This window comes from Salvia miltiorrhiza, chromosome 7, assembly GCF_028751815.1.
Source record: "Salvia miltiorrhiza cultivar Shanhuang (shh) chromosome 7, IMPLAD_Smil_shh, whole genome shotgun sequence".
NCBI lineage: Eukaryota > Viridiplantae > Streptophyta > Magnoliopsida > Lamiales > Lamiaceae > Salvia > Salvia miltiorrhiza.
The window spans coordinates 31,344,648-31,356,341 of NC_080393.1; the positions used below are offsets into that span (position 1 = coordinate 31,344,648).

At 35.8% G+C, this 11,694-nt stretch overlaps 2 protein-coding genes across 2 annotated transcripts; both read left to right on the forward strand.

Moving 5' to 3' along the window:
* The first annotated feature begins 1,704 nt into the window (after positions 1 to 1,704).
* Positions 1,705 to 7,615, forward strand: LOC130995951 (perakine reductase-like). Its single transcript, XM_057921474.1, has 8 exons — positions 1,705 to 1,843; positions 3,637 to 3,692; positions 4,086 to 4,256; positions 5,855 to 6,058; positions 6,136 to 6,308; positions 6,538 to 6,634; positions 6,717 to 6,870; positions 7,277 to 7,615. Exons 1-8 carry the CDS (start codon positions 1,720 to 1,722, stop codon positions 7,459 to 7,461), a joined length of 1,164 nt encoding a protein of 387 aa, XP_057777457.1. The 5' UTR covers positions 1,705 to 1,719; the 3' UTR covers positions 7,462 to 7,615.
* A 1,477-nt stretch (positions 7,616 to 9,092) lies between these two features.
* On the forward strand, positions 9,093 to 9,871 carry LOC130995995 (10 kDa chaperonin, mitochondrial-like). Its single transcript, XM_057921529.1, has 3 exons — positions 9,093 to 9,389; positions 9,465 to 9,604; positions 9,683 to 9,871. The coding sequence occupies exons 1-3, from the start codon at positions 9,282 to 9,284 to the stop codon at positions 9,729 to 9,731; spliced, it is 297 nt and encodes a 98-aa protein (XP_057777512.1). The 5' UTR covers positions 9,093 to 9,281; the 3' UTR covers positions 9,732 to 9,871.
* Positions 9,872 to 11,694: the final 1,823 nt, after the last annotated feature.

Sequence of the window (11,694 nt, forward strand, 5' to 3'; positions counted from 1 at the left end):
CTTTATCACCTTTATTACATTCTCTCTCATACTTTATTACTTTATTACATTCTCTCTACTACTTCATCACTTTATACTTTTATTAATTACACACTTAAAATATTAATCTACAACTCCTTAATTCTCACGCCGAAACCAAACGTGTCAAGATTCGTGGAGGAGGGAGTAGTTCATTACTGTCTTATCGATCAAAGACCCTTGAGCTCATTGCTAAGGTATATGAGAAATGTTTTCACAAGTATTTTTCCATTTATCTAATTATTTATTTATGTACTTAATTATATATTATATATTAATATATAATATATATATATATATATATATATATATATTTTATGGGCCTCAAGCACAATAATTTTTACTCGTGAGTTGAAGAATTTTACGGGTCTGCAGCCCAAAATCTGTGAATTCATTAATGGCCCTAGAAGTGCCAAGGGCCAACCGGAACCGACGGTTCGGCCCTAAATCGGCCCGGTGGTCAACGGTTCCGTCTCGGACCGTTGACCACCGGGTCGGTTCAAGGCCGAACTGCCGATAGTTAAGGGCCGGTTAAGGTTCAAGAGATTCTCGGGCCGGCCCGACCCTGAATCGTCGGGCCCGGCGCGGCAGGCGAGGCAGCAGGAGCAGGCGGTGGTCAGGGGGGCAGGGGGCGCAGCTAGGGGCTAGGGGGTTAGGGCCTTGACCGGCTCTTTTGCTCAAAATTCAAAATTTTCAATTTTTTTTTATTTTTTATTTATTCAAAATTATAATTCTAATTTTTCCCCACCCAATTTTATCTAATTCACATTTTCCCCCGCCCAATTTTATCTATAAATACCCCCTTCTTCCACCTTCAAACTCACCCCATTCTATTAACAATTCTACACTCTCTTCAAGATTGTAATTTCTATCCTTGTAATATTTTTTTGTACATAGAATAAATTCAATAAAGATATCAATTTGTATGCATTATTTTGATTGTCAATGTGTTAGAATTATTTTTCTTTTATTGTATTTCAATTTTCAACACAAGTCATTTAATCAAAAAAAATATTTTGATTGTCAACTTGTTATAAATTTAAAAGAAATGACATGATATTAATTAAAAGAATACAAGTATTGCTTAAGAATTAAGATGACATAAAAAAATATTATTTTAAAAATATATTAATTGTCATGTTTATAAAATATAAATTTTCAACACAAGTCATTTAGTTTAAAAATATGACAAAAAATATTACATGTTTATATTTTCAATTTCAACACATGTTTATATTTTATATTTTAAGTTGAATAAAATTTTTGAAATTTCATCACAAATCATTTAATTTCATAAAAAAGAATACAAAAAAAATTAAAAAAAAGGAAAAAAAGTCAGCAAACCACCGATTTTCGGCCCAGGAACCGCCGGTTCAGGGTCCGAAAATCGACCCTTCAAATTTCATCCGAATCGGTTCAAGTTCAATAAATTGTTGAACCTAAATCGCCGATTGGGACCCGAAACCGGCTGTTCCTGAATCGACAGCAGCCCTAAATGGCCCAAAAGAGATCAATAGTGTGTGTGACGGTGTGTGAGCACTGTGGGGGAGCTGAAACAGTTATCAGATTTTCCATTTTTTTTTATTTTTCCATAAACACGTTTATATGTTGTGACATTTGGCCTACATGTAGCCAAGTTTCAGCCACATTGCAGCCATTGTTTTCAGATTTATTCATCAATCCTTGTGACATTTGGTGTACATGCAGCCAAGTTTCAGCCACGTTGTTTTCAGATTTATTCATCAATCCTATTTAATCACTCAAACCTTCATTCCACCTTCATTTTCGCCTCACCACACAGACCACTTACTGCTCCAGCTTTCAGGTAAAATTCTCTGCAGTCTCTTTCCTCTACTCTCATCTTCTTCACTTCTTCAACATAGACTCACACTAATTCACAATGAGAACTCTCAGACCAATTCATCTTTTAACCAAAGAATGAGAGAAGAAAGATCACTTCAAAACAAAAACAATCGACAGCTTTCGTTAAGAAATTTCAGAAACAGAACACGCATAACAAAAATCAAATCTTTTTACATCTGGGAATTTCTTTTGTTTTGCCTCCGGTGAGTGCGAGTGACGAGATGAGATAGAGGGGTGGGGGCTGCTAGAGCTTCGACGCCGGGCTGTCGAGGCCCGGCGCTGCATGTTTGGCAGCAGCCCGCCGGCCGCTCGCGGCCGAGGCAGGCGGAGTCGGAAGCGCGGCGGCGCAGCTGGTGGCTCACCGGAGTTTGAAGGGAGAGGGAGCAGCGGCAGATTGAGAGGGAGAATCGGAGGTGGTGGTGGCGAGGACGGCGGCGCGGCGGTCCTTCCGGGTGCCGCTGCTCGCCCGGCCGAGAGGGAGAAAGAAGAGAAGGCAGCAGTGCTGCTGTGGTCGCCGCGGCGGCGCTGTTGTTTCCGGAGTGGCTGCCGGCGGCGAGCAGGAGGAGAAGAGAGGGGGGGGGGGGGGGGGGTGGGGAGTAGATTTAGGGATTTAGGGATTTCAGATTCTTGGGGGCTTTGAGGAATGAAGGAAGCGGAGTGAGAGGCGTATCAGTGTGAAGCCCGGCGACGACGCCGCTGTTACCGCGGCTGTTGACGCCGGCGAAGAAGGGGCGGCGGCGGCTGCAGATTCGGAGGGGGAGAGAGAGACGTTAGGTAGAGAGAGAGAGAGAAATCTTTGCTTTTAAATTCAGTTTTTTTTTCTTAGATTGGGGTTTCTATTTAATTTGGGCCTTCTTTAAAATTTGTTGGGTTCTCTATTATCATCTGTTGGGCTGATTTTTATTAATGGACCAATTTTATTAATATGATTGGGCTCCATTTATTAATTCACTTGGGTCTCATTTAAATTGAGCAAGTCTCTTGTAGTATTGTATTTTCTTGGGCTCTAATTATTTCTTCAATTGGGCCTAAAGTGCTTTAACTAGTTTTATTAAAATTTCTTTATATATATATACACACATATATTAAATTATTAATTATTCACTATTGATTCTTTTCATTAAGTTATCAATATTATATTCATAATCCGGGCTAAGTGTATCAGTAGTTAGGAATTCCGTTTTTACTTAGAAATTAGAATGACACCTCGAGACCTATTAACAATAGATTGTCAAGTTTATTCAGCTCGAATAAGTTTTTCCATTATTTTCCTATTTCTTTTTGCCTTGGAGAAGTCGGGTCGTTATAGATTCTCAAATAGGGCTCTAAGTGAAGCCTACGACAGGTTGCTTACTTGTAAAACAGCTCTCAAAAATTGGAATGCAGCCCATAAAATTTGAGCAAGATGGATATAGATCTGAGTTTTCCAAATGATGTACCCACCAACTTAAATGGGCTAAAGGAGAGAAGAAACCCAAACAGAATATCCTCCAAATTATTGATGTTTTAGGCCCTAAGCACATAATAATTGATTCGTATCAACCCAATCCAATGTAATTGATTGGTTTTGAACTAAGCTCCTGGTTGTTGGAGGAGTTAGGTGAGTGGAAGAGCCTGCTTTAAAAACCAACTCTCTTACTTCCTCAAAAAAAAAACCAACTCTCTTAGTTTGATTTCTTACAATTCTTTTTTCTACTCTGAATACAAATCCTGCAATTTTTAACTTTGTGTTTCTGCCTTGTCGAATTTTGGGAGCAATGGCTGCGCAAAATTCTGTGGAAAGAGTAAACTTGGGAAACCAAGGACTTGAGGTGAATATATGCTCGTCTACACTTAATTTTCAATTACTTTTAGCATTTCAGTAAAGAACTCTAGGCGTTTCGAATTTCTGCGTAGATGTGCTTGATTTGGATTCAAATGGGGTGTGTGTGTGTAGAAGTGCCAGTGTTCAATGGTGGCCTGAGATGTTTAGAACTGAGATTAATTGGATATTCCCAACACTGGACATTACAATTTGCCTGATTGTGTTTTACTTCTTTTTTTGTTCTTTCTAAAAGATGATGGAAAGAAAAATATATTTTGCTCATATTTTGCAAGTGACGATACTAACAAAAGTTGGAATGTTTAGTTAGAGCAGTTGCAGTTATTGAATTTGTCAAAAGTCATTTGATCTGACATGATCTATCTCTCTCTCCCTCCCTCAGGTGTCAAAACTGGGTTATGGTTGCATGGGGCTCACTGGATTCTACAATGCACCTATTTCTGTGGAAGATGGGATTGCAATAATCAAAGAGGCATTTAATAAAGGCATAACTTTCTTCGACACTGCTGATGTTTATGGGAAAGACCATTCGAATGAATACCTGATAGGGCAGGTAACTCTGACTTACTGAGATGTTTACTGTCTTGATCCTTGTTATGCTGGGGTGCCAAGTGATCAGTACATTACTGCAAGTTCATTTCTTCTGCTGTGACAAGTAGAAAATAAGAAAATGGCACAATTGTGCTTGCTGCCTGGGTACGAAATGGAACAGCATTTGACCTTATGATAAGTCTGGACAAACAATTCCATATGGTTTAGCACATAGTGGCGAGTACTTGCTCTGGTATCAATCAAGTATAAGACTTAGAAATCCTCCCTTGTTCTAAATATTCATCCCTCAGCAATGTAAAGGAAAAGTAGGAGTAGCATTTTATTATTAGAATGATATTAGGCTGTGATGCTTGAGGATCTCTATTGCATTCAGGCAAACAATGCTTTTTGTTTCTTGGTTTACTTCCCAAATTTCCTAATCCCATGGCTTTCATATTGTATATACATATATATTTTGGATGTCACTTTATACCCATAATGCAACTAACTCTCTCGAAGTGCTTTGTGGAACTATTCAAAAGCCAGAATAAGACATTCAGGATAAAAGCCTCTGATTGAAGTGGATAAAAAGTGCAAGTAGGGTTTCAGAATATTGTAGCTTTAACCTGGTTTGTACACCATTCAGTTATAACAAATTTCATGTAAGAAGCAGTACAATCTAAATTGAGCTTTTCAGCCTTCAATGTGATCACTGGTGTAGGAAACTGAGTGTAAGCAAGTATCTCCATTGCATTTGTGAAATTATAAATTATCTTTCAAGGAGATTCAGTTGTACAAATCCGAACCACTTGCAGACAGTTGAAAATTAACCAGTATTATTCACCATATAAATGAGATTTTATTGACAATCTGTACCTATTATAAAATATTCTTATTTTACAAAATTTGATTTGCCTATTATATTGGTAGTATTTAATTTAAGGGCAATAGTGTAATATGATAAACTCTATTAATCTATTTATTTAGACTATTATAAAAGTGTTTATTCTTACAAATTTTGATTATATACCTAAAATATCCTTATTTTAATTTTAGTGGATAGTTAGTAATTGAATGATATAGATTTTATATATTTGATATAAGATTATTTAAAATTCTTCAAAATTAGGATAAGACATAACTAAATTTTGTATATTTGTATTATTTAAATGCAGTACTTGTATGTGCGTCACACGTATCATCCTACTAGTATTCCTAAAATGAACGCAAATGAAGAACATTATTAAGTTCAAATTATGTGAAAATTAGAGGGACATCTTTCTGGGTGGTACGTAGTTCCGTCTTTTACCATTATGGTGCGTTCTCTTTGGTTGTAAATTTATCATGGGAAAATGAGGGATAACCAAAATTTCACCCTTTAAATCCTTCATTTCTTTTCCCTCATTTCCTACTTGGCCCTTACTCATTCCTCCTTTTCACTACAAAGGAGGGATAATATTATCCCTCCAAAAATGTTTATCTCTTTTTTTCCCATGATAAATTTACAACCAAAGAGAACGCACCCTTACAAGACAAATGCCAATCATATAACTACTGTTCAAGGAGCGTTTCTACATAAATCTATCTGGTGGTGTTCACTTAAAAGCTCAAATTTCTCAGGCATTGAAGGAGCTGCCTCGGGAAAAAGTCCAACTAGCAACCAAGTTTGGTTTTTATGCATTTACAAGCTCGGGGATAATAGTTAAAGGTACACCTGAGTATGCCCGCACTTGCTGTGAAGCAAGCCTGAAGCGTCTCCAAGTGGATTACATTGATCTCTACTACATACATAGAATTGACACCACTGTACCCATTGAGGAAACAGTAAGTCCTTTTCACATAATCCTATGTCTATCTTATTGTGTTTCTTGTTTTTCTCATTTTGTTGTTAATGTTTGCAGATGGAAGAGCTTAAAAAATTAGTTGAAGAAGGTAAAATTAAGTACATTGGTTTATCTGAAGCTAATGCAGACACTATAAGAAGGGCACATGCCGTGCATCCCATAACCGCATTACAAATGGAATATTCCCTTTGGACCCGTGACATCGAAGAAGAAATAATTCCTCTCTGCAGGTTTGTCCATCATCATTCAACAAAATACTCCAGCAGCCTAGGTGTTAAGTTCAATAATGTAACCATTTTAATCAACAATTTTGATCTCATATTGAATGTATATAACGTTTTATTCTGTTGCTCGGATCAATCATGCATGCACATTATACTATTATGAACATTTCTAAACTTCTATCACTCTGTTTCATTTTTATAACTTGATACGTATCAAATGATATTTTGACCCCAGGGAACTTGGCATTGGTATAGTTCCATACTGCCCAGTTGGCCGTGGGCTTTTCGCTGGGAAGAAAGTTGTGGAAAACATACCTCAAGAAAGCTACTTGGTACGCACACACTCTTCCAATTCGAGTTTCCTAGTTTGTCGATGTGTAAACTTAGCTAACTGCACTAACTTTCTCTGATTAGCAATCACACCCAAGGTTTACAGGGGAGAACTGGGAAAAGAACAAGACAATCTATTATCGCCTGGAAGAATTGGCTAAGAAGCACAATTGTACTCCCGTTCAACTCGCTCTTTCATGGGTTCTTCATCAGGGTGCTGATGTAGTTCCTATTCCTGGTCAGTGACCCTTACTGTGATTTTATTTGCACTTCCTGTAATAAAACAATTCATCATGACATCATTAGAGATAAAACATGGCTATCTAGATACACAAGAACTCTAGATATGATGACTTTTAACTTGAAACTACTGCTGCAATATCATTTATGTCATGATTTAATATGTAGCAAGGAAGGAACCATTATCAAATACAGGCTTGAGGTATAAATAAGTTGAATTGATATAGCTTCAGGGGAATTTCTCCATTAACTAAATTATAGTAGTGGCTGCAATATTTGTGTAATGAAAAGAATATGAGAAGGGTCTAGTTTAGTGATTCATTAATATTCAAGGCTTAATATAGTTACCTAATTTGTTCAGCTAATAAATCTCACATTTCTATCTGATGTTGTGATTTGTTTAGGAACAACTAAGATAAAAAATCTTCATGAGAACGTGGGTTCTGTGAATGTGAAACTGACGAAGGATGATCTGAAAGAGATTTGTGAAGCTGTCCCAGTTGAAGAAGTGGCAGGAGGGAGACAAGGTGAAGCTCTTTATAAGATATCATGGAAATTTGCTAACACCCCTCAGCCAAAACCCAAGTGAGACAAAATTCATGTGCCTTTATTCTCTCCCCGACAGCTCTTACTACCAGCTTGCGCCTTTGTTCTTCTGCAACTCCAATGACATTTTGTTCGAATATGTATGTTGCCATCTTATTGGTTTTCGCATATATATTGAGATGTCAAGTTTGTGCTTACCTTAATTAGGTTTTAAATTTTTATTGCAAACTCATCAATATGTTGGTTGTTGCCTACCTAAGATAAGAGGGAGAGATATCTTATAATGAAATTGAATATTCAGCAGTTCACCTTTGAAGAATTAAGAATAGTGGGGGAGCTCTATAATCAACTAAGAGGTGGAATGAAGGAGGAAATGGAATGGTCATCCTTACCTCATTCCATATTATTCCTTTGTCTGGTATAATGTTTTCTTAAGAATTATTGTTCGATTCGGAATCATTATTTGTTCTAGAATAGAAATAGTCATTTATTCCTCAACCCATGAATTAGCCAATTGTTTTCTACTAAGTTCATTCGAAAAACTTATGGTTCCCTTCAAACAATAAAAATAAAACTAAAAGCTTATGGTTGAATTGAGCTCTTGTAGCGAGATCATTAACTTGCCTACCTAAAGTGAGAGCATTGCATTGTCTATATGTACTACATAAATTATTCCATCACTAGGATTTGTCCCCTCTTTTTTCATTTAGAATTGTGTATCAATATTTATTCCCCACGCAATTTGTTGAAATTCATGTCCAGTCCCCAGGTTCATGGATGAACAAATTCATTTTTCGTAAGAAAAGGGGGAGGCATCAAAATCAAATCAAATACTCACCCCTTAGGTCCCGTTTTAATAAAATGTGAATGGAGTTGTATGGATCATACTATTATAAATGAAAGTGATAAAAATTTTATGATGGCACAAATTTTAATAAAATGTGAGTAAAATTATTAGTTAAGATTTGGTTATAAATTGTGAGTGGAGTTGTGTATATTCTACTACTCCTTTCATCTAACAAAAACATGAACAATTTCATTTTTGTACACTATTCTTTTATTTTTTCATCCCTCCTTTTTATACTTACTAGCAGAGGGAACATACGTGTAATTAATGATATTTTTTTGATAATTTATTATTTTTAAAAATCTATTAATTCATTACTTTTATTAGATAATTTATTGGATGAATATATTTATTTATAAGTCTTATCAATAACTATAGAAATATATCATATAGATTTAATGTAATATCTAATGAATTAATATATTCTTATAAATATATAATATGTAAAATAATTTCAAAATAAAATATATAATATGGGTAAAATAGGTAATCCACTTATGTCTTAAGATGCATTAGACTCTTTTTCTATTAGTATAGATTCACAAAAAAATTATCATGCTCCGTCACTATTTTTCCTCAATTATCTCATTACTTTCACAACACTTTATAAAGTGGAACCTATTTTTCACTCATATAACTCTCAACTAATATTTCTTATCGTGTCATACTCAATTATTTATATTTTTGTAAGACAAATAGAGCATTATAAAAAAAAAAAATATGAACGAATCGAAAAAAAATTATGTCAATTTTTTAGTATATGGGGAAATGAGAATGTAATTAAATTTTCAATTATATTTGGTCGATTTGATTTGAGGATGAGGGCATAATCTTGCTTCAAAATCTGACGACACAACCCTAAAACCTCCTTGTAAAACCCTAAGCCTTTGCCCCTTTGTACGCCTAGAACCTTCTACCACCATCCTTGAACTAATGTAACTATTTATTAGCCAATTCCACATTAACACAAGCACAGCTTCACACTTTCTCGCAGCTGCAAATACAGTTTCTCTGCAATGGCGGCGAGGCGTCTGATTCCAACTCTCAATAGAGTTCTCGTGGAGAAAATCATCCCACCGTCCAAAACCACCGCCGGAATTCTCCTCCCGGAAAAATCATCCAAGGTATTAATTGATTCTCCGTTTCTCTTATCGGGATCCAGTTCTTTCAATTTATATATTTGATGTGATTGTGTGCAGTTGAACTCTGGTAAAGTAGTTGCTGTTGGACCTGGGCTGCGCGACAAAGCAGGGAATAATATCCCAGCTGCTGTCAAAGAAGGCGACACAGTTCTCTTGCCGGAATATGGTGGAACCCAAGTGAAATTGGGCGAAAAAGAGTGAGCTTTTGTTGTTTATAGGATTTTTTATTTTTCTGTATATACATTTTGACTGAATTTTGGTGGGGTGGGATGCAGGTATCATTTGTACAGAGATGAAGATATATTGGGCACTTTGCATGACTGATTGGAGATTTTGCTCTTCCCTATTGTCAATTGAGAGTTGTGATATGGCTGAGTCTAGTTGCTGCTGCTGTCTTTTCAGTTGTCCAACTCATTGAGATTGTTGCTACTATCTATTTTGAAATCAAATGATATTTCATTTCACTTGTGCTTTTGCTCTGGAATTTTATGTTTGTTTCATGCTTCGATATCCTTATCTAGAAAAAACATGAGTTTATACATTTGCTAATAGAAAGCATAGCTTATGTGTTGAAGTTCTGCTAAGTCATGAAATTGTAAGGCTTTATTCAAATTTAGAAAGCCAAATTCTATATTTCTGCTCTTTCTCATCAAAGTGTTTGAATGTGATCATGATAGCTAGTATGGTAGCCAAGAAATCAATATTAAAATTGTCAAGAAATGTGAAATCAGTTGCTGTCTGAATACTATGATAGTTCTAATAGGATAATGTCTTCTTCTAAATGTAAACCTGAATCGTTTGATGCTGAGGGAGACTAAGAGGAGATGAACAATATGGTTTAGAGAAGTGGGAATGCATAAAATTTGTTGTTTTGATCAGATTTATTATGTCATTTTTTATGTATGAAAATGAGAGTGTAGTTGGAATCCTAGAGCAGGTTTAAATTTAACCACTTGGAGCAAGAAAAGAGAGAAATTTAAGCTTGCATTATATGAGTGCCTTTGTTACACCATGTGAGGAATTATTTTTTATTTTAATGTTGAAGGTGTGTATGCACTCTATTGGGTGCAACATATTCTTATGGTCCAAAGATACTGTATTCAAGGATTTCTCATGTGATTATTATATGTTGGTAGTTGTCCCTATTGTTTATATTTTAGGAGACTATTTTCTGTGATTATACAATCACAAGGAAACTTCGTTGGTGAAGTTGTTGGATCGAGATCCACGCCCAGTAATTATTATTATTATTATTGAAAGACAGGATTAGTGAATCTTACATTCAAAAATGAATTTGGTGAATGTTGTTTCTTTGTAGAGATACGATCGATGAGCAAGGTCGTACGGTGTTTCTAGTTCAGATCACTGAATTTTTCTTCACTTATCTTCAAATATGATTTACTAAGACAAACCTGAGAGTAAAATCAATTCTAACTTTTGAGTTTTGAATTTCTCTCAACTTTGTAAATTTAACAAATTTGGTTTAATGTCGACCAACTTCTAAATTTCTTCACAAGTTTCACGATACCAGCCACAATGCTGCATGAACTTTTCAACAATTGTAACAATTTACAAGCCCGGCTAGGGATGACAATTTATCTGCGGATAACGGATATCCACGACTACCCGACCCTAATAAGTACGGTATGGATTTGGATATTTAAATACTCGTGAAATACCTGCAAAAATATCCGCCAAATAATCGTAAAATACCCACAAAATACCCTTAAAATATGAATGTGGATTTGAATTATGGTTTGTGAATTTGAACATCGATGCAAGTGGATTTGAACTATGTGATTTGTGGTGAATTTCTTTTTTGTGTATTAATTTATATTTAAATTATGTTTCGCGAGTATCCGGTGGATAGCAGGTGGTGGGTATCCGACGGATATTGAGTTGGCGAATACCCGACGAGTAGCGGGTATCCGCGGGTGGCGAATTTGGATAGCATTTGATATCCACGGATAGTTTTGTGGTTAAAATCCACTATCCATTTGATAACCTTTCAACAATTGTAACAATTTACAAGCCCGGCTAGGGATGGCAATTTATCCGCGGATAACGGATATCCACGACTACCCGACCCTAATAAGTACGGGTATGGATTTGGATATTTAAATACTCGTGAAATACCTGCAAAAATATCCGTCAAATTATCGTAAAATACCCACAAAATACCCTTAAAATATGAATGTGGATTTGAATTATGGTTTGTGAATTTGAACATCGATGCAAGTGGAATTGAACTATGTGATTTGTGGTGAATTTCTTTTTTGTGTTCAAT